The sequence below is a fragment of the Falco naumanni genome, chromosome 3 (assembly GCF_017639655.2).
Source record: "Falco naumanni isolate bFalNau1 chromosome 3, bFalNau1.pat, whole genome shotgun sequence".
In the NCBI taxonomy this organism is placed as follows: Eukaryota; Metazoa; Chordata; class Aves; order Falconiformes; family Falconidae; genus Falco; species Falco naumanni.
This window is the reverse complement of record NC_054056.1, coordinates 90771829-90798285: the sequence shown is the minus strand read 5'-3', so window position 1 is coordinate 90798285 and position 26457 is coordinate 90771829. Positions and strand designations below refer to the sequence as shown.

At 42.9% G+C, this 26457-nt stretch overlaps 1 protein-coding gene across 5 annotated transcripts; it reads right to left on the bottom strand.

The window, feature by feature from the left end:
• Positions 1-16903: 16903 nt before the first annotated feature.
• PDP1 (pyruvate dehydrogenase phosphatase catalytic subunit 1) lies at positions 16904-24673 on the bottom strand. 5 transcript variants are annotated; one of them, XM_040588029.1, is made up of 4 exons: positions 24526-24672; positions 24027-24061; positions 23818-23859; positions 16904-20857 (listed from the first exon to the last, which is right to left on the bottom strand). In XM_040588029.1, the coding sequence occupies exon 4, from the start codon at positions 20811-20813 to the stop codon at positions 19206-19208; it is 1608 nt and encodes a 535-aa protein (XP_040443963.1). In that variant the 5' UTR covers positions 20814-20857; positions 23818-23859; positions 24027-24061; positions 24526-24672; the 3' UTR covers positions 16904-19205. The 5 variants fall into 5 exon arrangements, with proteins under 5 accessions (XP_040443963.1, XP_040443961.1, XP_040443962.1 ...); XM_040588027.1 differs by lacking the exon at positions 23818-23859 and having other exon boundaries at positions 24526-24673; XM_040588028.1 differs by lacking the exons at positions 23818-23859; positions 24027-24061.
• Positions 24674-26457: the final 1784 nt, after the last annotated feature.

Below are 26457 nucleotides of genomic sequence, written 5' to 3'. Positions count from 1 at the left end.
CAGATCTTAGAGAATCAGGAGTACTTGTGTATGTGTTTTCATATTTCTACATGAAATAAAATATCTTCCTATAAACCCCCCTTTCCATATTGCTGAACTCTGCCAGAGGTGTCAAGGCACCCCAGAGGAGAAGCTTCCCAACATGACACTCAGAAGAGTTGAAGCAGGATATACGAGCAACTTCAAGGCATTTTAAAAGAGGTTTTAAATTTATAAAAATTGACATTTTCCAATACAGTTTGAGAAATTAGCACTTTCCAGTGGAAAATGATCATGCTGGTCAACTTCTGAGTAGCACTACCGCTGTTCCAGCCTGCCATTCACCATGAGACATTGCCAGTAGGACTTGAAGTTAATGGTTCTGCTGATGGTTTTAGCCTGTTTAGATAACAAACACAGCTAAGATCTCTGCCAAAATAGCAGGTAGGCAGCCAAGGAGTTTGTTTTTGAATAGAGAGCTTTTTCCTAGACTTGCTAGTGACCAGGTAGGACTCTGACCCTGCCGTGGCTGACAGGACAGATGAGTCACCCACTGGACCTCACTGCTCATGCACTGGTGACCCAGGCAGGCATAGTGACTGTCATGTGCATACTTGGACATGCCCATTAGGTTTAATCTCAACATCAGAAAGAATTTTTTTCCAGTGAGGATAACCATTCACTGAACAATGTCCCCAGGGATGTGGTAGCATCCCCATCACTGGAGGTTTTCAAGATGCAATCAGACAGAGTGGTAGCTAATCTCATCTAAGATCGCTTTTCCATGAAAGGTGGGGCCAGATGACCTTCTGAGGCCCCTTCCAACCTGGGATGTTCTATGATTGTGATTTACATGCCTACATGCCCATTGGCATATGTATAAGAAGTCCAGCACGTCCCAGGAAATGTTGGACCCCCTATTTTCTTAGCAGTTTGCTATGAAATAGCTCTTCACACAGGAGTGAAGAACATTGCTGTCCAGAACTTTGGAAGATCAGGAGAAATCTGCAGAAGCTAGTGGTGAGGGTTTTACTGAGTGTGGCAGATGAGGCCTGTCCCTTTGCCCTCCTCAGCACAGCTTCCAGATGCTGACAGGAGACATGAGGAGAGCACTAGGAAAAATATCTAAAAGCCCAGAGATCCCCCATGGTAATGGAGAGTCTGCTCAGCACTCCTGCAGGGTGCTGGGGCCCTGCAGGGCAGTAACTCTGAATTGACAGGTACACGTTAGAAAGAATTAGATCTGACTTTTTCACAACAAGCCATGACAAGTTCTGTAGCAAAGATGGACCCTATTCTCTAAAATGTGAATTAATGTAAATTAATGAATTTCAATACAATATAAGGTTTCAGAAAGTGCCAAATTCTCACAGAAACAGGTCAACACGCTGGGATAGGCCAATCCTTGTATTAGCCTTCTAACATTTTAATAGTATAACCTTAAAACTGCTGGAAATAAATGGCTCTTCAAATAAATCATACAAAAATATTCCTGCTTATTAAATAATAAAGGTATTGCCACTAATACCATCTGCAGAACATCCACTTTGGTGACAACTAGCAACGTACAAGTGTCAAAATAATATCCAGGCTACACCAGTGAACTGACTTCTCTTACTTAGGGCTCAAGCCAAGCCATGGCACACAAAGGCAGGCTCACAGCACCTTAGGTGGACAGAAGCGTACTGCAATATAACATCCCTTTTAAATGTATAGTTAAAAACAGAAAAAAAAAACCCTTGAGAGGACTCTTCCCTTTATGAGTGCTAATCTAAAATTATTAGGGCTGTACTGGTGCTGCACAGAAGGACTCTCAAGCATGTTAAGCAAGCAGTTTGTTTTGGGTATAAAAATGGCCTGTTTGAAACAAATTTCCTAACACAAAGCTTGCAGTTTTCTTTTTGGCATACCTTTCATCCTTGTCCCACACCTTTTTTGACATAGCTTATGTTATTTTTTTGTTCTTTATTTTGCTTCACTACATTATTTTTGTCCTTTAGAACTGTTTTCACTACAAGGAAAGAAAATGCTTTTGGAGATTAACACCTGTCCATCCCAGCTGCTAGCTGATACACTTACTGGGATTTCCCTGCTGTAAATGAAAAATTAATCTAGAATGTGTTTTGAACTTTTCATGTGCTAAGAAGGATGGAAGGACTAATGGGAGCTATCAGAGCTGCCAGCCCCTGTGAGACCTGCTGCCTAAGCTGCTAGGAGGCAGAAAATGAGGATGAAATTAAGACCTTACCCATAAAGACACAAGCCTTGCTCCCAGCAAAATGGCAATACTTACATTCAGTACTGAGTAACAAGGTTTCCAATAGTTGCCTCCAGAAATGTGTTTTTAAAGATAAGAAAGAGTCCACCTTTTTAAAAGCATTTGTCTAAGTAAAAAGAGCAAAGGCCAATTAATGGAAGGACCTGAGAAGGACGTGGCTGCTCAATGTGTACCATGTAAGGAAATTTTTTTCTGGGCACAAAATACTGTATTTGCTGCTCTGTGAAATGGAAGTGTGTGAGAATTCCAACCTAACCCGAGGAAAAAGCCTGGAGACAAACCCCCTGTTTTTTATTTTAACGCTCTTTGATGTTAGCTAAAAGCAAAGGCTGAGCACTCTCAAAGCTATAATGCTGAGCTGAATCTGGAGAGAGCTGTTCTTGACACAGGAGTCATTCACCTTGTGCCAGCCACAGCACATCCACACTCAGGCTTAGAAGGTGGGCAAGCTTTTCCAGGTAGACCCTGCTAGCAGCTGGGCCAAACATTATGAGAGATGTAAGACACAGCAAGCAGAAATGCTGTTCAGATGCTGCTTTCAAGCAGTCACATGGAGGAAATCCAAAAATTGCAGACACTTTTTAAAAATTCAAAGCTGAATTCAAATGCTACAACATGGCTCCCCTGTGACTTCAGTAGCTCAGCCCCTTCCTTCCAGGAGCCAAGGACCTGAAGGGCAGCACGCTGGGCAGCACACAAACAAATGCAATTTTTGTTTCAGAGCATGATTATGTGCATTTCATTGCCAGCAAGAGGCCAAATTTAGGTCTGTTCAGAAGGTACACGGATAGGGCAGCAAAACGAAGTGCTTCCTACACGGTGGTATCCCTCTGTCCCTACCTTTAGCACCTAGCATATGTATAAGGAAAAGCTGTGGTACCTCTGCTAAAACTACAGTTATTGCTGGGTAGGTGTGGGGGTTTTTTAGCAATGTAAAAACTGGAAAAATAAGGTTTAGAAAAATTCAGATGCACTGGCTTATTTCCAAATTTGTGCACTCGCATATAATTCAGAGGGTTTGAGACTTTTTCACCCTTGAAATAATTGAATTTCCTGGGCTACAACAATCTCATAAAGCCAGACTCTGTTACTGAGCTGGAACCTGCTGAATAAAACCTGAAAAGCACACACACACCACCACCCCCAGGAACTCGATTCTCTACCTGTATTCTGGCAGGCAGTAGAGCATCCTATCAGTAAATTTAACAAATTACTTGGCTTTCTCACAGGTGAACCCGATTCCCATAAGGTATCCAGAGGAAGACTGATCTTACTGACCATATTTAGCAACGTTATAATTTTTAGATAGCTCAGATCAGAAGTCCATTTAATGCAAAATGTGAAGATAACCATCAGAGTCTGATTTACTAGCCCAGTTGGAGCCATCTCAAATTCCCTTTCCAGAGGCAGGCTCTGTGGCAGGGAAGCTGTGTTTCTTTCTAGGCTGAGATCTGGGTTACAGACTGCACCATTCACCTGTGCAGCTCTGACTGAATTTAGCACTGGCAGCTCTGTTATTCTCAGGACAATGATAGCATAAATATCTCATAAATGGCATGGAGACAAACTAAAAGGAATATCTATGCCTGCCTTGCCATGAAGTGCTTGTGCATCCTCTCCATGGAGAAATGGGCAGGTTGGTTAGAATATCATGCTTATCTGTTCAAATATCAATATTTCTCTCCTAAATCAGATCTGTCAGTTCACATATTTTCCACTTTATTTTGTTAGTTCTTTTCAAACTGGTCTGACTCGTTTATTCTTACTTTGAGGAACAGTATGCCTATTGAATTTTAAAAGGTGTCTTTCTGCCAGCCTTTCAGGAAGAGAAGTGTGCATTAATTACAAAACAGCGACATCAGCTTCTACAGGAAAGGCTTCTTTGGGTTACTGACTGAGCCAGGAATACAACAGCCAATGAATCCATACATCATATTTATATATTTACTACATCATTCTTCCCATAATCCATCATTCTCTGCCTTCTATACCACAGCCAACATAATACTTTTTGCAGAAAGGTACAAGAAATCCATAGTTTGCAGCCAAAAAATAATTTGCCACTACAACAACTTAGTCCCTAGTGTGCTCAGAATCTTAAAGGTATGGAAGCAATTCTAATTTCCAAATGCATTTATGAAGTCCTGCAAGTACTTCAGCTGTTTATACCCTTGTTATCTCTGTGACAATGATACAGAGACAAAGACAACTGATGCATTCCTTCTTGACAAGACAATCGGTAGGTTGATTATAAGAAAACATTTCTGTTACTATTCTTACCTTTACTTCCTTTTGCAGCTATTGAATGTCCTCTTCTCTCATTAAAAAGAGCAAACAAGTTGGCTTATTTACTTAAAGACTTGTACAGAACAAAGCTTCCCATATCTGCCTAGGTTTTTTCCTGCACTCAGTAGCATACATGGTAGATAATGTCAATCAGATCACTCAGACTTTTATAAAACCAAGTAGAAATATGCTTTGAAAATAATAATAACTCTCATCCAAATGAAAAATCAAGCCTATTTGCTATTAAGAAAATCACAACAGCACTATCATCATCATTGTGTCCTAATGACAACCAGTTAAATCCCCAAGGGAGATTAAATTTACTGGTTTGGTGACTCCTCTGGTTGCTCTGAGGCTCAGGTGGCACTTCACAATTCAGTAGGGTGAAGCTACAGGATGAAGAAAGGGACTGGAAAAGTCCCTGGACCATGTTCCTGCTGCCAAGCAAGCTCATAGCAGCTGACAGATGTACACACCAATCAGCAGTGCACGGAGCTTGTGGGCCAGCCCTTGCACTTATGACTGCTCACACCTACAGGTACAGATGCACGCCTGCTCACAGCTGTACTTAGAAAGACACACACTTCTCAGAAATGTCATTGCTTGTGTCTATCTGGGGTGAAAATCTGAATTTTCAGGTGGACCTAATTTTGTTTTGACTTTTCATAATTAAGTGGAGAACAGAACTTTTGTGATTGAAAATAAATATAAGAAGAAAGAACATCAAAGATAAATGACATATAAGAAGGACCTATAAAATCCTATTAAGGTAAAAATATTGAATTTTTTAAATTTGAATGGACAGTTTTCACTTTGACAGGATCCTTCACTTCAGCCTAACATTCAGATATGATATTTTAGGGGTTGATCACACCGAACATTATTTCAGCTTTACTGAAAAGAATATTTGACTGAAAAATCACCATGAAATAAAACTGTGGGCAGACTGGGTCACTGCCATTGTGTACCGGTTCAGGACACAGAGCAGCGTTTCCTTTCAGGATTCTTGCTGTTGCCAAGCCTGCTGCTGTTAGGAGCAGCACCTCCAGCAAATGTAAAATTAATTCAGAATTAAGGGCAGCGGGGAAATTTGCTTGTATCTGCCACTGCACCTGGTGGCCATTGGAACTTGGGCCACTGCACCTGGTGGCCATTGGAACTTGGGCCACTGCACCTGGTGGCCATTGGAACTTGGGCCACTGCACCTGGTGGCCATTGGAACTTGGGCCACTGCACCTGGTGGCCATTGGAACTTGGGCCACTGCACCTGGTGGCCATTGGAACTTGGGCCACTGCACCTGGTGGCCATTGGAACTTGGGCCACTGCACCTGGTGGCCATTGGAACTTGGGCCACTGCACCTGGTGGCCATTGGAACTTGGGCCACTGCACCTGGTGGCCATTGGAACTTGGGCCACTGCACCTGGTGGCCATTGGAACTTGGGCCACTGCACCTGGTGGCCATTGGAACTTGGGCCACTGCACCTGGTGGCCATTGGAACTTGGGCCACTGCACCTGGTGGCCATTGGAACTTGGGCCACTGCACCTGGTGGCCATTGGAACTTGGGCCACTGCACCTGGTGGCCATTGGAACTTGGGCCACTGCACCTGGTGGCCATTGGAACTTGGGCCACTGCACCTTTTCTAACAGGGCAGCTGTGATTAAAAGCTTTGCTGGCCTGAGGAGAGCATCTCGCTTCCCACTGCCTTGTGCTGGCTCTTCACAAACACACCTGCAGAGCACATAACCATCAGCTGCCTCCAGGGCTTGCACATCAACCTCAGGTGTGAAGTGAGGTTATTGTTTGCATATTAATCCTTAACAATTTGCTGGTTTTAAACCTAGGCAACTTGCACAGATCAGCCCAGTTTGCCCAGCAAAGGGCTACCAACATTACCCATGAGGAGGAGCCCAATTTACAAATAATTCATTACAAAAAAAAAAAAAAAGACTGGCAGTTCTGGTTAGCTAGCTAAACAGACAAGTGAATAATCACTGCTTGTCTAAAGAAAAAGTGTTTCTTTCAGCAAAACTCCCATCAGGAAGACGATTCACCAGTCAGGGGATGTTTGCCTAAGTACATTATCCCAACTTTTCCCAATTACTGGGAGAACAGATGTTTTATGACTGGAAACAAACCCAAACAGAAGGAACATCAAAGACCAACTGCCTACAAACAAGAGCCTACAAAATCAAATAAAAGCACCTAACTAATCTCACAGGCTGATTGCTGTGTTACTGTAGCCTGGTTTGGCTTTTTCTTAAACTGTATTAGTTATAATGCTGAATGTGTTTTGTCTGGGCAAGAAGGTGTGATTAAGCAAAACTGGTCCCCTGGAGACTATTGGATGATGCTGAAAGAAAACAGCAAAGTTTAGTAGAAAGTTTTACACAGTAAAATAAAGTTATTATATGAATGCGTAACAGCAGTTTGCATTTCTAATGTACTGTGCTAATTGCAGTATATCCCAAAAAGCTTAGTTCAACTTGGCAGTGGCTTTGTAAATAACCTCATCACTATTTTATGGCTATAAAAATCTGTAGGAGAACTGACACATCAGGGAAGATGGGCAAGCATGCAAAGTGCCTGTTCAGTTGTGATTTCCCTTGCCTGATTTTCAGATGCCTGAGTCTTCAGAGAGCCATTTGAAGTCAAAAGGGTGCATGTGCACTCTGAGCCTGCACAGGCACAGGCTTTGCAATTGTAATGCAAAGCCTGGGGTTTGCAAATTAAAGTGTCCATGTTTCACAACTCCATCTTGGGCAACTTGCCTATGGTTACCCAGTCATGCCTGGCAGAGCAAGGAACAAAATCCATTTCTGTCAAAGACTAGTAAAATGCTGCCAGATGCCTCATGAGAACCTGCAAGAATTTCTCTTGAATTCATTTGAGCTGGTGTTTCATTCAAGACATCATTCATGTAAATGGGTGACAGCTCAATTCTCAGCTGACTCACTTTCTCTAAAAGCAGCACGGTTTTTCCTTCTTGTTTATACATTTGTTTTATGTACCCAGAATTCAGAGTAAGGTAAGAGGTTTCTCTCTTTTTATCTGCCTGTTGCTATCCTGATTACTTTTTTGTTTTCTTAATTTGCTGCCCACTCTGCAAAATAAAATTACCTGAGCTGTTTTTTAAGACTTCAGAAAAAAAATCTTATGGCTATAGTCTTTTTCTTGTGCTCTTTGCATTATTCAGAAACAAGTACTTTCACAAGAGCCAAGACTGTTTTAATGAAGTTGATTAAACGCTGAATTTTTACATTCTAACAAAACTGCCCCACCATGATATTGGCTGGTGGGTCAGCCCAGAAGGGCAGAAACAATCCGGGGATTATTGGAGTGCACTGATGAGAACTTCTTAATGAAGATGATCACAGAGCCAACAAGAGCAAGTGCCCTCCTGGACCCCACACGTACAACCAAGGAGCAACTCACTGGGGATGTGAAGGTCACAGGCAGCTTTGGCTGCAGTGGCCATGAAAGGTGGAGGATTCTAAAAGGAGGGAACAAGGTAAGTAGCACGATCAGCCTCTGGACTTCAGGAGAGTAGACTGCGGCCCCTTAAGTACCTACTTGGAAAAATCCAGTGCCTCCCTAGAAAGGAGAGGGGACCAGGAGAGCCAGCTGGTCTGCAAGTATCACCTCTTCTAGCTCCAGAACAACCCACCTTGATGTGCAGGAAATCAAGCAAAGGCAGCAGGTGGCTGCAAGGGTGAGCAAGGAGACCCTGACAAAGCTCAAATAGGAAAAGGAAGCATGCAAGAGAGAGAAGCAAGGGCAGGTGACCTGTGAGGAATATAGAGACACTGTCCCAGCATGCAGGGACAGGAAAGCCAAAACCCATCTAGAGTTGAATCTGGCAAGGGATGTGGAGATCAGCAAGAAGGACTTCTACAAGTGTTTCAGCTGCAAAAGGAAGACCAGGGAAAATGTGAGCCTGCTACTGAATGGTGTAGGTAAAAAAATTATATGGAGAAAGCTGAGGTAGTCAGTACCACCCTTGTTTTGTTTTTTTACTGGTGAGACCAACCGTCAGGAATCCCATGCTCCTGAAACCTGTGGGAAAGTCTGAAGTAAGAGAAGTGGAGGAAGATCAAGTTAAGAAACACTTTAAAACAAAAAAAAGTGGGGTGGCATACTAAAGTCCATGGGGCCTCATGGTATGCATCCATACCTTCTGAGAGTGCTAGCTGACACCATTTTGAGGCCACTTTTTATTATCTTTGAAGGGTTATAGTGATCAGGAGAGGTTCCTGAACAGTAGAAAAGAGTGACTATCACTCCTGTCTTCAAGGGCAAGTAGGAGGACACAGGGAACTACAGGCTGGTCAGCCTCATCTCTGTCCCCTGGAGGGTGATGGAGCAAGTATTGCTGGAGACCACCTCCAAACCGCTGAGGGACAAGGTGACTGGGACTCCGTAATCACATAGCCCTGCAATACAGCACAGCCATTGCTAGTAACAGGCCACAGGCGCTGTACTGAGTTTGCAAGGCCTCCGGACTGAGGCTTGCCAGGCTTGCTTTATCCAAACTTCCCTTGACCCACCTGAAGCTTTGTTCCACTTGACTGAGCTGTGACAGCAGTTTGTCTGACTGGGAGGTTGAGCAGGAGGGTTGGATTAGATGTCCAGAGGCCCCTGCCAACCTCAACCATCCTGTGATTCTGTGAAAATAGATTGAGGAAATTAACTCAGAGTTTGTGTTGCATCAAAGAACTCCACAGCCCATTTTTTAAATCATTTGACTTAAGAAAACTTCAAACCGCAATTTCCTCCTTATTCTGACCCTTTCTTTTTCTGATTCAAGTGACTAACTACAGATCATGAAGGAATGAATAGTAAAGAGCTGATGTAAAGTGTTTGGGAGGAGTTTATTCAAATTATTAAGTGACAAAATACTGGTTTAGTTTGACTCAAATTTTAAGAAAAAAATAAAACTAGCCTGCTCTTTTCATTGCTCCTCTGAGAAGTAATTCAGCAAATTAATTTGTGTGAATGGAATTAAGCATATGAAAATTAATACACATTTTGAATCCAGAATTCCTTTAGCAGCCATTGTAACTTACAATGTTTCTTAGTTTTGTCCTACAAATACACCTGTAAAGACCCATGTCTTGTATAAGTCGATTGGTTTTTAAAATCAGTAGATCAGAACTGGTACCAATTTGATCAAACATTTTCTCTGTCATTATTAGTCACTAGGTTTTTTATTTCCTTTTACCCCTCTTTTACAAGAAAACTTCGAACTTACAGTGGAAAATATTTAATTTTTGTTGCTGGTTTAGGTTTTTTTCCCCAGCTGGAAATGGATATTTTACTTCACATTTTATAATCTTTCATCCAGACTAATAATGTTTTTACTGTATTAAAATATAGGATTGCCCATTAAGTTATTACACCTAAGATCTGTGTCAATTTTTTTAATTATCTTTGGGGTTTACATTCCTGTCCTGCTTTGCTGTTGGGTCTGAATATATTATTGTCCCTGCTAACCTAATACTCTACAACGTCATGTTCTGCTTAATGCAGTCAATTGAACAATCCACTATTGCAAAGTCCAAATGCATGTTGGACTTATGTTCCTGGCAGGTTCTGCCCACACAGTCACATCACCAATACAGGCTTATTCACTGTGCTACCAAACCCCCACCAGTGGAATATTTCAGGAACTAAATTTATCTCAGAGGAAATTTCTGGAAATGAAATATTCCCCAAAACCATCTTATGAACTAAAATTTTAGTTATTTGCCTATAAAGCTGTAGCTACCAAACATCACATGATGCACCCAGTTTTGCAACAACTCTGTCACCTGATTAATTACTCCCCTCTCAGTAGTACTTGACCCAGCTGTCTCTGATGACTGGCAGGATCCCCAGGTGCCCTGAAGACATGTACATACCCACAGCATGCTCTTCTCTTGAGTGAGGGTGATTTAAGATAAACAAAATCAACTCTATCTTCAGGATAGCAGCATTCACCCAGGTATGGAGAACTAGAAAAACTTGTTGAGCAAGGGAATACCACAATGATTAGTATTAATTTCAGCAGCAACTGGTGCAATGCATGAGAGCAAAACTTCTGGTTTTGCATTTTAACCACCATGGAAATCTCAGCATATAGTTGCTTTTAACTACATTGTATGCCAAATAACTTCCCATAGCCTACAAGCACAGCCTTAGGGCCCAAAAAATCTCTGAAAAACCATACAGCCATCATTCAAACAAGAAGACTTTCATAGAAAAAGAAAATCAAGTGGCACAAAAACAAAAGGGAATAGAGAAAAATAATTCCCATGAGGCTGTAGTACAAAGAAAAAGATGTAATAGACTGACTGTGTTATCCTTGATGATGCATTAAAGCAGCTACATGAACTTGTGTGCCACTTCTGTTCTCCCTTCCTTTCAATGGGCGTTCCTCAGCTCTGAATATCATTGCTTTCCTCTTAGTCTTTCTGATCCTTTTTTTCCTCCTTTCTCACAGCTTCCTTTCTTCTGCACTGAGATGGCAATATAAAAATCAGAAAGGTACTGTTATGTAATGTGCACAGTCCTTAGTTTTTAAAATTTCCTGCACTCATACATTTCTCTTGATAACCTGTATCTCTCTGTTATCATGTTTGCACAAAAACAGTAAAGCAAACATCATTTAAAAAAAATAAAATCAAAACAACAGCACTTGTACATTGTTTGGCTTTTTTTTTTTTTAAAGCAGCAGTTTTGGTCTTCAGCTTGGGCATTCAGCTGTTTCTGATCTCACATGCAGCATGCTGTTTGCTTTTTGGTTTGTAGCTGTTTTTTCCTTCTGAGCTGAACCATGACACCAGCAGTAACTGATACAGCACCTTTCTATTCATAACCATCACTGATATCATCATAGTTTATTGTGCTGCCTTCTGCATGTTGTGACACACATGTAAGTTTTCACATGTACAATTTCAACTTTAAAAATGCATTATGACATGATTTTTTCCTCCTTCCATTTTCCTACTTTATCCTGGGGGGTTTTTTTTAGGATTCACATCCATTGCACCTGTGTACTCAGAAAAACTCCCACGTTCTGTTCCTTTTCTGAACCTAACTACTCGCTGCCATTTCAGTCATTGCCTCACAGTTCATGACGTGCTTTCTCTGTCTCTTCATTAGCTAGACAAATCTTCCCTATTTTTTATTTTTAAGAGTTAGCTGCTGCACTGAGTGAGAGCTTCCAAGCACCCTTCCTGCAAGAATCCTGCAAACACTTGATCTCCTATCAAAGGAACTTTCATGATTCCCTGACTTCATCACTGACCTTTTAATCTCACTGCTGTGACATGCTTCAAAGGCTCCTGTGAGCTGCTGCATTGGGAAATAGGGCCATAGCACTCCGGCATTTCTAATAAAGCAGGCATCAAAATTCTCTGAATTGTGTCTTTTACCAAATTCAGTAATAATATATTCCAACTGTTTGAACTCAGACAATTTTAATTCACAAATGTTGTTTGCTACAGTGGCTTTACCATGCCATGATACCAGCATGAATGTTTGCCAGCTACCACTCTGAAAAATTTTTGTTATTTTGGGGGGCCTAATCTTGAATGACTTTCTCTCCTCCTTGTACCTTTCTGTTTAGCGGATTTTCATAATAGTTCCTTGCATACTCTTGACAAAGAATGAGGAGTAGTCAGTAGCCTTCTGCAGCTCTAAGAAGTGCATACCTTGCATCGATTCCGTGGAATATAGATTCTTTTCACCTGCTGAAGACGACTTGCCATGAAGTTATATAAACACGGCCCAAATATAAAAGACCCACACAAAAAAAAAAGACTGTCAAGTGTGTGTCAAACACCCACCATTTTTTAATGCTTATCTATCTTTCTGACATTGAGCTAGACAGCTTCTTGGACTCTTTCATGTCAGTGCTCGCTAAGCAGTGCGTGGCACCTCAGTGTCCGTTTCTAGACCAGATTCCCTGACTCAGTTTGGCAGCAGTCTGACTGCCATTGCCCCATTACAGTGCTGCCAACCTGCCTGCTAGAAGACTTTTCCCTTCTGTACTACCAACTACAAGTTAGGGTTGTTTTTTTCCTTAGTATTTTGGCCTTTTACAAGCTGGACTATTTTGATAAAAACACACTGTCTCCCCAATTCAGGAATTTTTTATTTCTTTTTCAGATAAAGGGGAACTATGTAAAGGCCTGGATTATCTTTTCTACAGACCTGTCCTTACCATTGAGCTTAGCAGTAGAATAAATAGAACAAATTCCTTGATCAGCTGTGTTGTGAGCTTTACTATAGATTCCTACTCATTCAAACTAGAAGGAATGCTGAACTCTGTTGCAAGTGCAGGTTTCAGAGGGTTATGCCAAGGAAAACACACTGCTCACTTAACTGTTAAAACACCAGCAGGGCTCTGTAACAGGCAAAGCGAAGGGACTCCTTGGGGCAATAGCAGCACGTCATAGCTCATGACAGCCATATCCTGCACAGCACCTGTGTAGAGCAACACAAGTGTTGCCACTGGGCTTTCATATGCACTTCCATATAACTACAGGGCCAAAGGGCAAGAACAGGCCCTTAGAATAGGGCCTCTTGGAAGTACGTTAGGTACAACACAATTTAAGAACCTAGATACAGTTATTACGCAGAAGTGGCAGATGCAAAAACTGCAGGATCACTGTATCCTTGCATACACTGGAAAGAATATTTAAGATTTGCCTCCAGACAACACCTAAATGGAGCTGCCTATATGTGGACAAGGTGACTAAGCTTCTATTACGCTCAATGGAGTTTAATGTAGGTGTGGAGTAGGCTGAATAACTATTGAGACTCCACAGCATACACTGAATACAGCTCTGCTACCTGTTAATAGGAGTTTCAACACCCAGTATGTAGGCACACACAGAAGTATCCAAGTTGAGGTGTCTTAAGACAAAGCTGGTATCTACCCACAACAGACAGTGACTACATATCCATGGGAAAACGCTGAGTTTTGCAGGAGGGCTGTATTGATGCAGCATGCTGTACAGATTAATACACCTCACTTCTTAGCAGGAGTAATATAACCCTGTTACGCACTGCTCTCCTATAGCTGGGTCTTCTGTAGAGCAGCCCGTTTTTGTTGAGATGAATGAAGGTTTACCTTCTCCTCCCTCTAGAAGAGGCTGCTGTTACAGAAGCACCATTCACTCCTCTCACAGCTGTCTGAAAACTAGGAACACTGACTGATTACCATTAGCCACCTTAATAAGCTTTCATATAATCCATAAAGTCCTGGAAAAACAGTATTTTTATGTTAGCCCAGCTGTCGAGACACCACATCGGGCAAGGAAGTACCAGGGATGGGCAACAGGAGAGACCTACAGAATTAATGATTATGGGCTTGCAACAGCTCTGACAAAGACCAAAGTCATAGGGAGCTGACTCATTTCATTAACATACAAAGCTTTTGAATGAAACTGAGTGGTTGTGTGTCAGCTCATGGGGTGCTGCCCGGTAACATCAAGGACTTCCCTGTTTTCTATTAATAATTTTCCTTGTCTTTCAGTATCATGTGATTTGAAGGTTAGACAGACTTTACTGGATTAATTTTGCAATTAAGAGGTGAGACAGTACATAAAGTGCTACCTAGATATAGGATATTAAAAATGAACAGCTTGTTCATGATGCTATATAAAAAGTTTGGCATTAGCAAGTTTTATTAAATAGGATTTCCTAGCTAAAAAGATCTAATAGAAGGTCTATAAATAAAGGATAATTTTTGTTCAAAGGAAGATCCACCATGATGGTAGCAAAAAGCTTCCTGCATAAAACACCCCTGCAACCTGTGATTACTTATTCACACTAGGAACCATAAGAACAGATACACATTTGGTTTGTTTTTCCACCACCACCACGCCCCCAACATGTAATGAGATGAAAACATATAGGGAGAACTAGCCCAAAATAATCAGTCTACAGCCACCCTGCACCTTTGTGTTTCCTCTACTGCAGAGGTATGATGACAGAACATTTCTGTTTAGCTTTAAACTACAGGCTAATTAACACTGTATTTTAAAGGTGTAAACTAAAGACATAACTCCTCATCAAGATTTGATAAATCAGGTTAATGCTAAGCTGAGAAATATTCTACCAATGAGTTTACATACATTTTATCTGACAACATGCTCCGGACAAAGGGACAATATTACTTGTTTGCACAGCAATTAAATATACTGTAGCTGTTGAATAAATAATTTAATCCAGAACACATTAGCAAGCCTTTTTCCTGCACAAATACTTTAGTCCTAGAAAAGACATCAATACATCCTGCAATCACTGTTGAATAAAAAACAAAACAATTGGGAAGATCCTGAAACTGAAGGCACTTGGCAAAGGAGAGCTTTCAATTAAAAACAGGGGAAAAGGACAAAACCATTAACCTAGCGTGAGAAACCATGAATGTATTCATTCCAACGTCTGCTTCCTTTTAAGCATATTTGTTTTAACATAGGACCACATACACGACAATGAACTCTCTCCTTAACTTTTGTATGTAAGCCTCTAAACAGAACATAAAGCAGCAGCAGCCAAAACAGTTCGGGGGAACGCTACCACACCTGAAGCACCTCTCAGCAGAATACAGATTATCTTCTCTGGAGACAGACACTTCGGTTTAGCTTAGCAAAATGAGGAAGTCCAAAGTTCTTCACTATACATACAGCAAGAGAACATCATCAAGCTGCAGCATGCCATCTGGCAGGCTAGAAGAAAGTTACTTGCACCCATAGCATGTGCTTCATTCTAAGCTTCAGGAAATTGAAGACGAGGCATTTTAGCCACACCTTCCAGCTCCACAGATTTTATTTGTTTATACATTACTGAACAACAACCAGGAGCTGCACAAGTTTCTTACACAAGATCTAACGTGGCAAGTAAAAGATGCCAACTACCTTGGCATCCCAGACCACCTTGTGCTAGCAAAATGCTGTTCTTGGGCTGCTGTGCACAGCACTGATCATGGCATTCAGCAGTCCATGCTCACAAAGGTCAGTGGTGCAAATCAGATGGCACGTATTTATCAGTCATGAAACCAGGTGGATTGTCTGCATCAGGGAGCTTTGGACACCACAGATGTTTAAAATAGAAACTGGAATTATCCATCTTTGCCAGCATTTCATTACCAATATGGCTCCCCACTGAAGAAGGGCAGAGCAGACTAGCCATTTGGCAGAGCACTTACCAGAAATAGTTACCAGGTATCTTCCTGCTCCAGAATTGTTTTAAGTACAAGGACCTGAGTTTAAGAGTATAATGACAAACAACATTTAGTGATAAGACTATGCTCCTTGCTGTGTGCGTCATGTTTTAAAAGTCTGCTATATGCAAAACTCTGCCCTGCAGTGAGAAAATTAATGGAAAGGGAAAATAATTTTGTAAGCTCTGTACTTCCCAAGTCATGCACACAAGAGGCAAGCAGAGAATACAGGAGTTATAACAGTAGGTGTGCAAATTATATGTATGCATGTGCAAATATAACGCACATATTTTGAACACAAGGGAACAGAGTTAACAGAGCCTTAAATTGGAAGCATAGAATCAGAGAATAATTTAGGTTAGAAAAGACCTTTGAGATCGTCAAGTCCAGCCATTAATCCAGGACTGCCAAGACTAAGAAAAGATCTTCCACTCTTGCCTTGTGTTACTGTTAAACAGTTCTGCCAACACACTCATCTAGAACAGTTTTAAAGATTTAAGATTTAAAGGTGAACTTGAACACTTGTGCCAACCAACCCAGAAGGATGGTTGAGCCATGTATTTGCAGCTGTAAAACCTTCATTTAGAAAATTAATCACAGCATCCCCCCTAAGTAGCCACACTTTCTGCAATGCAACAAGTCTGGGAGACAACACAAACAGAACATGTCACCCACCTGCAGCAGAAGATCAACGTCCATCTAGGTTACCATCAAGTCTTTCTTATGCCATTTCAATCTGCACATAAATATTTCACATTGTTTACAACATGTTGTATTGCTTTGTATAGGGTACAGTCGACAAAGTAATGATCTCGAATTATGCTGCTTTACCTGTAGCATTGCCACCGAAAGTCATCATGAGATGATGGGAACAGAGACATGCAGTGACATTGACGGAAAGGTCTGAGCTTTGCTGCCAGAGGGCGGCAGCACCAGCATGCCCGATGCAGAGGTTCAAGCCTCACAGTGGCATCAAGGCTCTGAAGCCCAATCCCGAGTCTGTTTCCATTTATACCGTGTTTGGCCATTTGGTCTATTCATAACAGTGTCTACACAACAGAGTATATGCACGAACGACAAGTAATCCACAACCTTCAGCCCTAGCAAAATAGCTATCACATTCTATATCAAGCCAATACACATGAATTTCTGCGTAATTGATCATTTTATTGGAATCTGTTAAAAGATACTTGTTCAGACCACCTGTTCAGCAGGCAGTTATGCTGTGTCTGTTCACTGCATACATACTGAGCAAGTCTCCAAGCAATACATAAATATTATTTTGTCTGACCCCATACATACACATCTTTATTGCAAAAAGCAGCTTTTCCTCAATAAAAGTTGTATCCATGGGACCAATGTTTCTTTCTTCTAGCTATGACTTGTACCAAATCCATATCAATAATCATAGGTTAAATACATCAATACATGTAATAGAGCTTTAACAGTAAAAAAGTATGAAAAGTTAAATACTGCAACAGCTTAGATACATACTGCATTTGAATGATAGAGCATAAAGTCTATGGCCTAACTAATGACACAGTCACCAAAACACAACATACAGAAGCAATGTCAACAGCCAGTACTTGTCTAAGCATTTCAGAGTTCCCTTTCCCCTTCAAATAAAGGGCTGTGCACATCTTGAATGAACTCAGATATCATTAACCTTGCAGCAACATTGATCCTGATATTTAAGGCTGCGCAAAAAACCAGACATATAAAGCTGCAGGCCACTAAGTATACGTAGCATTTCTGAGTTTGATGAGCCAATGTTTACTATAGCACAAGTTCATTGTTCAACTAAGTGTACCCTCTGTAACAGTAGCATTAATTGGCAATATTTCTATTTAAAAGTGCCAAATGACTTAACCAAAATATGCTAGGTTTTTAAAGTGTCATTTTAACTACCTATGATGAAGACTAGGGAGGTATTTTAGCTGAAACGCCATGGTAAAGTGAAATAAGCTGACCTATTGTTCTCTTAACACAAGAATCAAGTTACACGTGTTCTCTTGGTTATCAAGAGCTGATATTTGATCCAGCATTTGAGATTTTAACCTAGGGCAGGTTATAAACCTGCATACAATGCAACATACCTAAAATAGATGCAATGCTGACTTCAGTTGTCAGTCCCTACTTTTTTACAGTTAAAGCCCAACAACTTCAGGCATGTGAATTATAGCCAACCTTTTAATTTCAAATTCAACCACTATAAGTCAGAGCAACCCATTTCAGAGACTGCTCTATGACAGCGTTCTGGACTGTAAGAACATGCATACACCAGCTGTTCAGAAACACAGAGCTACTAATAAAGAAGTTGCTAGGAAAAACCATTAAACATACACATGCAATGCCGGTTACATTCCCAACTAAAACACTATTTACAAGCATTACTTCAATTTTTATAATTTGTTAACCCAACTTACAAATATGAGTTCAAGTGCAAGACATCCAATATGTGACCATTTGAAATAGTCAAGGTGAAAATGAGTGCAAATTACAAAGCCACAAAGAGGTTAATGATTTCCTGATCTTTCCAGATGAAAAATTTATTTACCAGATAAGTAACATCAGATAGGGGTGGAGTCCATGAAGGACGTGACCTTTAGGAAAGCCAACACAAATCTTGACCAACAAGACTTTTTGAAAAGTATTGGAAGTTTCTTCACACTGCCAACTGAAGTTCTCCACAAAGTTATCTGGTATCTTACTGCATGTTGTAATGTATTATTGCCCTACAAGTTGTGCAGAAACCACAGCCAAAAAACTATTAATGCACAAGGAATTCAAAGTTACCGTGCAAAAGATACGATTAAGCTGTAACAGAATCTCAGGTACTGATTATGGCTTAGACCTGCATTGAAAGTCCAACACTTAGACAAACATCCTGAAGGTAATGACATTGTCTATATGAAAGTTAGACAACTTTGTTACACTGAAGACTTGGTTAAAGTAACATTCCACTTAGAAACAGTAGACAATATGTTCACTAACAGCCTCATCTCCTTTGCAAAAATTAGCCCTGTAAGAATTCAACAAAAATCCCTTTTTACTCATCTTATCTTTAAGATAATGTGTAGATATTTGTAGATACTTATAAACAGGATTTATTTTTTGAACAGCCAAATCTTTGATAGTTAATTCTTTATCCTCCTTCCTGCCCCCATCCAAGTCTGCCAAATTCAAGACATCGTTCTAGCAGCATTCATGAAATCAATAGTGCAAAGTTATTACAAAAAAATTTTCCCAAGCTGCAACATCCTCTTCAAGTTTGTATTATGTCAATAGCACTTCCCACATATTTAGAGCTCTGGGGGAATGCAGGAACAAGACAGGCTAAATCTGCTGAGGGGGGGTTAGGGAGTTTTATTGTTGGGTGGTTGTTTTTTTATTTGCTGCTCATACTGGCCATTGTTACAACTTTGGCAACTAGTTCACTACATTCAATTCACAGTTCCTCATTTTGACATGCACCTATAACATGTGAGTTGAACTGCACCACAATAATTGTAATGTCATCTCTATACATTCGAGCCAGCTCTTCTGGAAGACTAAGCATCTTGGACAGTCGCTCATGATCCACGGTGCCAAACTCATTGTTACCCACTGCATGACGTATCAGGTGAGTTGCTGCATTCTGATCTTCAAATACTGAAGAGATTCTTGCTCTCCTTTCTGTTAAGAGACCATGCATCTGTCCCAAAGTTACCTTATAGCCACCAACAGCTATTGGCTGTTGATGGTGAACACCAGTGAGGTACTCCCCTACAATTCTAGCCACATCTTGCCTGTGCATTGTCTCCCACAGCCCATCTGTAGCCAAAACCAGGAACTTGTCTTGTGGCCGTAATTTGTGATGTATGACTTCTGGTTCAGCTGTGAGGTATGGGGGAGTGTGATAGTTTGGAGGAATAAACTTTGTATATTCATTGTCATTCAGCTGATCGGGGCCCGATTCTACTACTCTCTTCTGTAGTTCAATACTCCATTTAAACTTCACATCACCAAAAGCTCTGAAAGGCATCAGGAGACCTAAGAGACGATCTTGTTTCACAAGACTTTTCTCTTCAGACTTTGGATGCTCCATTTTCACACGTTCCACTTCATGTTCGTTTTGTGCGTTGTGGTCATAGGACAGATTAACTGCGGACCACGATCCATCTTCTTCCTGAACCCCAAGCATTGCCCTACTGTCACCCGTGTTGGCAATGTGCAAGTCAACACCATCCACATGGGCCACACAGGCAGTTGCACCAGAAAATGCTACTCGCAGTACTAGGTAGTTAAGAAAAGAATTGGGATCTCCTACTTGAGCTTCCAAAGAAATATCATTATCAAGCCTCTTAAAAGCATTAATTAAAGCTTCTTTCACATCTGTAGTCTCTCCACTGTTGAGATCAATCAGCTCCTGCCAGTAAGTTCTTAGACTACTGAAGTAAAGCTTGGAGGCTTCTTTGCTAAAGTAATCATTGGGATGCTTATGCCACTGTAAAATAGGCAGCAGAGCTCTACCACTTTCCACAGCATTTTCTATTTCAAGTAAAGTCTCATGAGGTAACAAAGAGACAGCAATGTAGTAAAACAGTCTTTCACTGACAGCTTGAGCACAAGCACAGCCTGCATGGCCATCAAACACACCCAGAAGCATCCCTCTTGTCTGTAAGCAAGTGGCAGCACTCCTCCTGTCTTCTATTGGAGCATTAGCAGGCAACTGGTTGCTATCAAAGCCAAGAACAGAACTTACATTTTTACCATCAAATTCTGGAACTTTGAAACTGTACTCATTTGCCTTCAGAATACTGTTGACCTGTGGAGGAGTGAGGTAAAACCTCTGTGGCGCAGAAGCATAATCCCTTGCATGAATAAAGTGATTAAAGTTCTCCTTTGGCCTATAAAGTGCTGCAAATTTCTTCTGAGGTGCATATCTGAAGTGACCATGAGCAAAATGAGATGATAAACAACAGAGATGTTTGTGGTGGCAGTAACACACAGTACTGCATATTCTGCTAATCTCGCAGTTACGAATCAACGGAAACAGATGAGCCGGTGCTGGCATGGCATCAGACAACAATGGTAGCCTGGAGCTTCGGACTGGAATTGCTGAAAGACAAGAGAACAACTATGCTTAGGGGGACAGAAAACAGATTTTTTTCCCCCAGAACTCTGTGTTAAGACATTTACAGCCCCTAACACAGTTGCTTATGATAGGAAGTTCATAGCTTCACAGGCCTTGAGACAGAAAAGGTATTGAGGTACTTGTCTGTAGATACCACATTGGGCTATAACAAAAAAGGTATACCATAATTAAGTTCAGCATGCATATTTTAGCTCTTATATCCACTCAGATAGCAGGCAGGAAGTGAAAACATCCAGACAAACAATGCAACTTCAAACAGAACGTTAAGACAATGCTTAGCATGAAGCACACTACAGTATTGCCACCTTCCACAAGACTTGTGGAATTTGTTTTCCTGCTGATTTCCCAGCTGACAGAGCCAGACCAGGTAAGTCACACAGGGAGGAAAACTTTCTATAAGGCTGAAGAGAAAGCATCTAACAGATTCAAGAAACAACTTTGAGGTGACATACAACTGGGTTTAAGATGAAGATGGTTTAGATGACAAAAGCAAGTTGTAGGTCACATTCTTTAGACAATCACAAGTCAGCAGCAGGTTTTGTTTTCTCCCCGCTTTTACATATAAAAGTTCAAGCCTGCATAACACCATGGTGTACACACACAAAACAGCCACAGGGGTCTATGCTAGAATTTTCTAGCTTATCAGACAAAACCACAAGAGGTAGAAAGCAGATATATCTCTCCTACCACCAGCTCAGCTACCCCAGTAAGTTTTAGGATTACAAACTGCTTTAGAAAGCTAGTCAATTGAATTATATGCAGGCTGTGTTTGCTTCCATGACTACAACAGAGCCCTGGACAATAGCCTAAAGCCAGTTCAGTGTTAAGATAAACTATTAAGCACTGCATCCAAGAAATGTATTCTTCTACTTTTTGCCACATCTAAAAACTTCTTATAATTTCATTCTTCTGAAGACAGACTATTCTAACATACACTTCCCTGCCCCCATTTACAAACTGAATCACAACATTAACATGAGTGCTTCTTAAATCCCTTATTCACTATGCCTCATTAGCCGGAAGTCTTTTAGTGTTGTACTTGAAAAAACAGTTCCATAGTGGAAAAAGGTTTGAACTGTGCTTTCTGAAGTACACGTGGTTAAAGGGAATTCAATTTTCTCTTTCCAGCTTTTATAAGTTTCACTATAAAAGCTGCTTCTTAGAAAAGACTATTACAAGTTATCTTACACAAGGCTTACTGTAGTCCTAAGTACCAGTCTATCAGCACCACTGTATCTCAGCTTTAACTGTTCTACCAAATAACTGGATATTGCTGTGTTGTCCAGGGTGCTTTAAGCCAAGCAGGCATACCAATATTTCAGATGAGACACAAGCCCTACAAAATATGCAGTAAGCCCTTATATATACTCAATCTGAAGAATTATGCACCACAGAAGGAACTGCATTCTGTGATCACTATTCTGTAAGCTTTCCATAGCTTCTGCCACAGGATTCCAATCACCAAGACCAGTTGAGAAGTGTCTGGAAATATATGAAGCTTCACCCCACTCTGTGTTGCAAGAAAAGGCAGTAAGTCACATTCTTCCCTCCAAGTTTGCTTGTCATCCTTAAATAATCAGGAGTGGAGCCCGTCTCTATTACAAGATACCCAAGTGCTGAAAGTAAGCTGGAATTCATGTTTCTACCACTCCACTGACTTCCCAGTATTAATGAGCGACTGTCAGTCTTAACATTTTCACAAATTTTTTGTTCATTGACCTCACTGACAGCCATTAAGACTGAACTGGCCAGTTTTCTGTTGTTCAGCCACCCGGAAGAGCTCCAGTTGTAGTTCTGTGGACCACAGCCAGCTGTCCAGGCACTCAGCAGCAGCATATTGGCTTGAACTTCCAGACACATACTAAATTCATGTTAGCCATTTGCTTCCCAGAAACTATTTCTCCAGCCCAGACTTCACATGCATACAGCATAACAGAAGTAAACTGCAACTCCAAGTATAGATTGCCTTATAATTAGAAGGGAGCTATTATGGTAACAGTTACGTATATTTCTTTACATGACATTTAAAAGCAATTATTTTTCTTACAGAATTGTAACCTCAGGGTTCTACTGATGTGCCCGGCCTACAGCAGCACCTCTCATTCATTGCTGGTCTCCCATTAGACAACTGAATCAAGTTCATCTGACTGCTAAGCATTTGCGTTCATGGTGCCACCGTGTTCAGACAGTTTTGTTGTTGATCCATGATGAAGCGAAAATACAAGTGTACAACTGTTATAGGGGTTCTGCAGTGCCACCAGAGGATATTTTGCTGATTTTTAATCATTAGGTTATCAAGTACCACATGAAATTCAAGAGGAAGTAGTAAGAAGCTGGCCTCAAGTCTTCCACAGACTGTATCTTTTACAGTAGAACCATGTCAGCTTAAAACACCAGTCTGTTTCACATACCAGATTTAATAAACCCTAATTGATTAAGTCAAAGAGAAATTCCAAGTTTGCCAAGCTGAAGTTATACCAAGTCTCTCCCATTTGTCCCTGCAACATTGATGCCCCAAATATAACCAGACACTTCAGCTAGCACTTAATTACTTTTAAGATCCCAAGTTCATTACGGTTATTCAAAAGATGGCAGAGAAATAAAAGAGATTAAGTGAAAATTTTACAATCCTATCAAGATTTGTCAGATCAGAATCAAGCCAGTATTAAATACCTCTCCAAGCCCAGAACAGAGTACAAACACTACTTTTCAAGCTATGAATATAGCCAATAGAGTCAGATGATCAATTTATGAGCTTTGCAGTACTACGCTGATAAAATGGAGAAAATATTACCCCTTCTTTTAATCAAGCCTTCTTATAACAGTACTATTAAGGCCGACTGATCCTGCATAGAGAGGTTCCCTCAAAACACCAGCCGTAACTGTGCCAAAGACACCCGTGGCTCCAAGTAAAAACACTTACCCAGGTGCCTTTCATGAACTTGACAGACCTGAATGAATTAGCCTGTTGGAGAGGACGGGGCAGGAGGAAAGGAGAAACAAGAAGCATTCAACACAAGCAAAACCGTTAATCCTTCCCTCCGGCCAGGCCCCAACCCTCGGGCACAGCCCAGCCTGGCAGTCGCTACCCCGGGTCCCATCCGACCCCCGAGCCCGGCGCGAGGTACATACCGATCCGCCTGGGCCCAGGGCACACACACATTCTCCTGTCACAACAAGAAGCCGCCAACATCCACAAAGCAGAAGCCCGAGGGGCGGGGGAGAAGCAAAGCAGAGAGTTTGTTAGAGAAGGCGGAGAGCTCCGACACGGAGGGAGGACGACAGAGGAGACACACACACCGCGCAGCCCTTCTGCCGCCGCCGCCCGCCTGGCGATGGGAGCGAGCCAGCTCCGCAGCGGCGCGCCCGGAGCAGCCCGCCGAGAGCTCGGCAGCCTCTGCCCCCGCCCCCCCCAGGCGCCGAGCCCCCCGCCAGCCCCGCTCTCCCTTCGGCAGAGGCGGGATGCCGCTCCCGCTGGCCGCGGACAGGGCCCGCCCGCCAGCGCTGGGCGTCGCCGCGGCGGAGACCGCTAACCCCCCTCAGGCGCCGAGCGGCCCCGACATGGCCGCCCCTCCCCAGCCGCCCGCCCTCTGGCACGACCCCCTCTTCCCTGGGCCGCGCGGGCACAGACCTGGCCCCTTCCCGGACGGCTCAGCCCGGCTCCCCGGGCGGAACAGGTAAGCGGGTCGAGGGACCGAACGGCCCAAGACACCCACACACCCCCGCCGCTCCCAACCCCCGACAGCCACCACGACGACCTCACGCCTGCGGCCACCGCGCTGCGCGGCGCTTTATAAAGGCCTGCGGCCCGCGGCGCGCCGCCCATTGGCTGCCGCGGAGGGCAAGGCGGGCACGTGACACGGAGGCTCGGCGGCAGCTGCGGGAACGCGGGGGGGCGGGCGGGGCGAGGAGGGGGGGTGCTGCGTGCGCGCGCATTGGGCAGGGGCGGGAAGGCGCGAACGCGGTGGCGGCGCGGGGCCCGTGCCCCCCCCCTCACCCCCGCCGCGCTGTGTGCCTGAGGGGGGAGCCTGCCCCACCTCGCTCCTACCGCTCCTATCCCTCCGCCGCCCCTCGCTCCTCCCTCCGCCGCATCGCCGCGGGGCGGGCCGAAGCTGCCCCTCCGTGAGGGAACCGCTGGTGGGAGGCCGAGCCCCGCCGCTCTCGGCAGGCAGGGAGGGAGGTTGAGGCGCGGCGAGAGCGAGTTCCCCTGCGGTACCCCGCGCCGGGCCGCCCGCCTTGCCCTCGGCTCTTCCTCCTCCTCCTCCTCACCCTGGGGACTGAGGCAAAGGTGAGGGATGCTGTGCCTGCGGCTGGCGGCTACTCCCGGAGCGCTACGCGGGTGTTAGGCGTGATTACCGGCGATTTGCAGAGAAAAACCCGGCCTCCTGCTGGCGCCTGGCACTAAGTCTAGGAACTGAAGGGAAACCCGTGGTGGCTCGTCCCGGACACTTGTCCTGCAAGTGTGGCCGTGCTACGTAGTCACCCGTGCAGCAGCCTGCCCCCCACGCACCTTTAATCAGGAGTCAGAGTCATTTAACTTGTGCCTGTTACGGAGACTGAAAATGGGAAAATTTCTAAAAGCTGCTGTACTTTGAATCAATTTTAGAGAGTGGGAAATGAGGGTATTTTTCCCTTGAAATGTTCATTAAGTGCCTTTAACAGTCACAAGGACGTTAGCTCTGCAAGAGACCGCAGAAGCCTGTACTGCAGTGTTTGATTCTTCTGTTTTTCATTTGCTCCCTGGTGTTCAGTCTTCACTAGAATCACTCCAGGCAAAGCAGGCTGCCACAGAGTGCAGACAGCCAGGGACGCTCAGCCCTGTGCTTCTGAGAAAGCCACGTTTGCTGCTGCCGCTGCTAGCAAGGAATGGTTTGAAGGCAGTGGCTACCAAGAAGAACCGACCTTCCCCAGAAGAGCAGCACCTGTCATTCCTACCAGTGCGGCAGGAGCAGCAGCACCCCTCGTTCCTTTCTCTCCCCTCTGTTAGATACAATCCTGTCCCCATTCCACGTCTCTAGGGCAACGTTCAGTTTTGCATATGCTTTTGAGATACTTTGATTCAGCCTTATTCTTCATGCAATTTTTAAAATACACAAAGTATATAAATCTGACAACGTTTTGATTTCCTCGATCGTCTCTTTCTCTGTTTATAGATGCATGTGCTCTCACGCCTTTCTATTTTCAGGGTGGCTGGGATGCCCACTTCGCTGTGTGTTGTTCGCAGCAGATGTTCAGCTAGCCTGGGAGTGTTGGAATTAGCATTCCTTTAGCAGCTGTAACAAAACATAGATTTTTGACTGTACTTGCATCTTTATCCAGTTGGTAGGATGTTTACAGCTATATACTGAAACAAGTATAGGAAACAAAGGAAAATCTGCACTTGGTGCCCAGAAGACTCAAGAGGTTGACTTGGGATATAAGAGTGGAAAGTGGTGCCCTGTGACCCTCTATATGAAAACCAGCTAGGAAGGTAAAATGATGCCATCCTTAAAAATGCAAGTCTCCCGTGGTAGTAGTTGAAAGCAGAGAGTATTAACATTTCATTTATTAGTGTTCGGGGTGA

Coding starts and splice junctions, on each gene's coding strand:
- PDP1 (XM_040588026.1), bottom strand. CDS start 24,087: ATGTTGGCGGCTTCTTGTTGTGACAGGAGAATGTGTGTGTGCCCTGGG. Junction 20,858..24,026: donor CCCTGGGCCCAGGCGGATCG/GTATGTACCTCG, acceptor CTTGTCTTTCAG/CAATTCCAGTCCGAAGCTCC.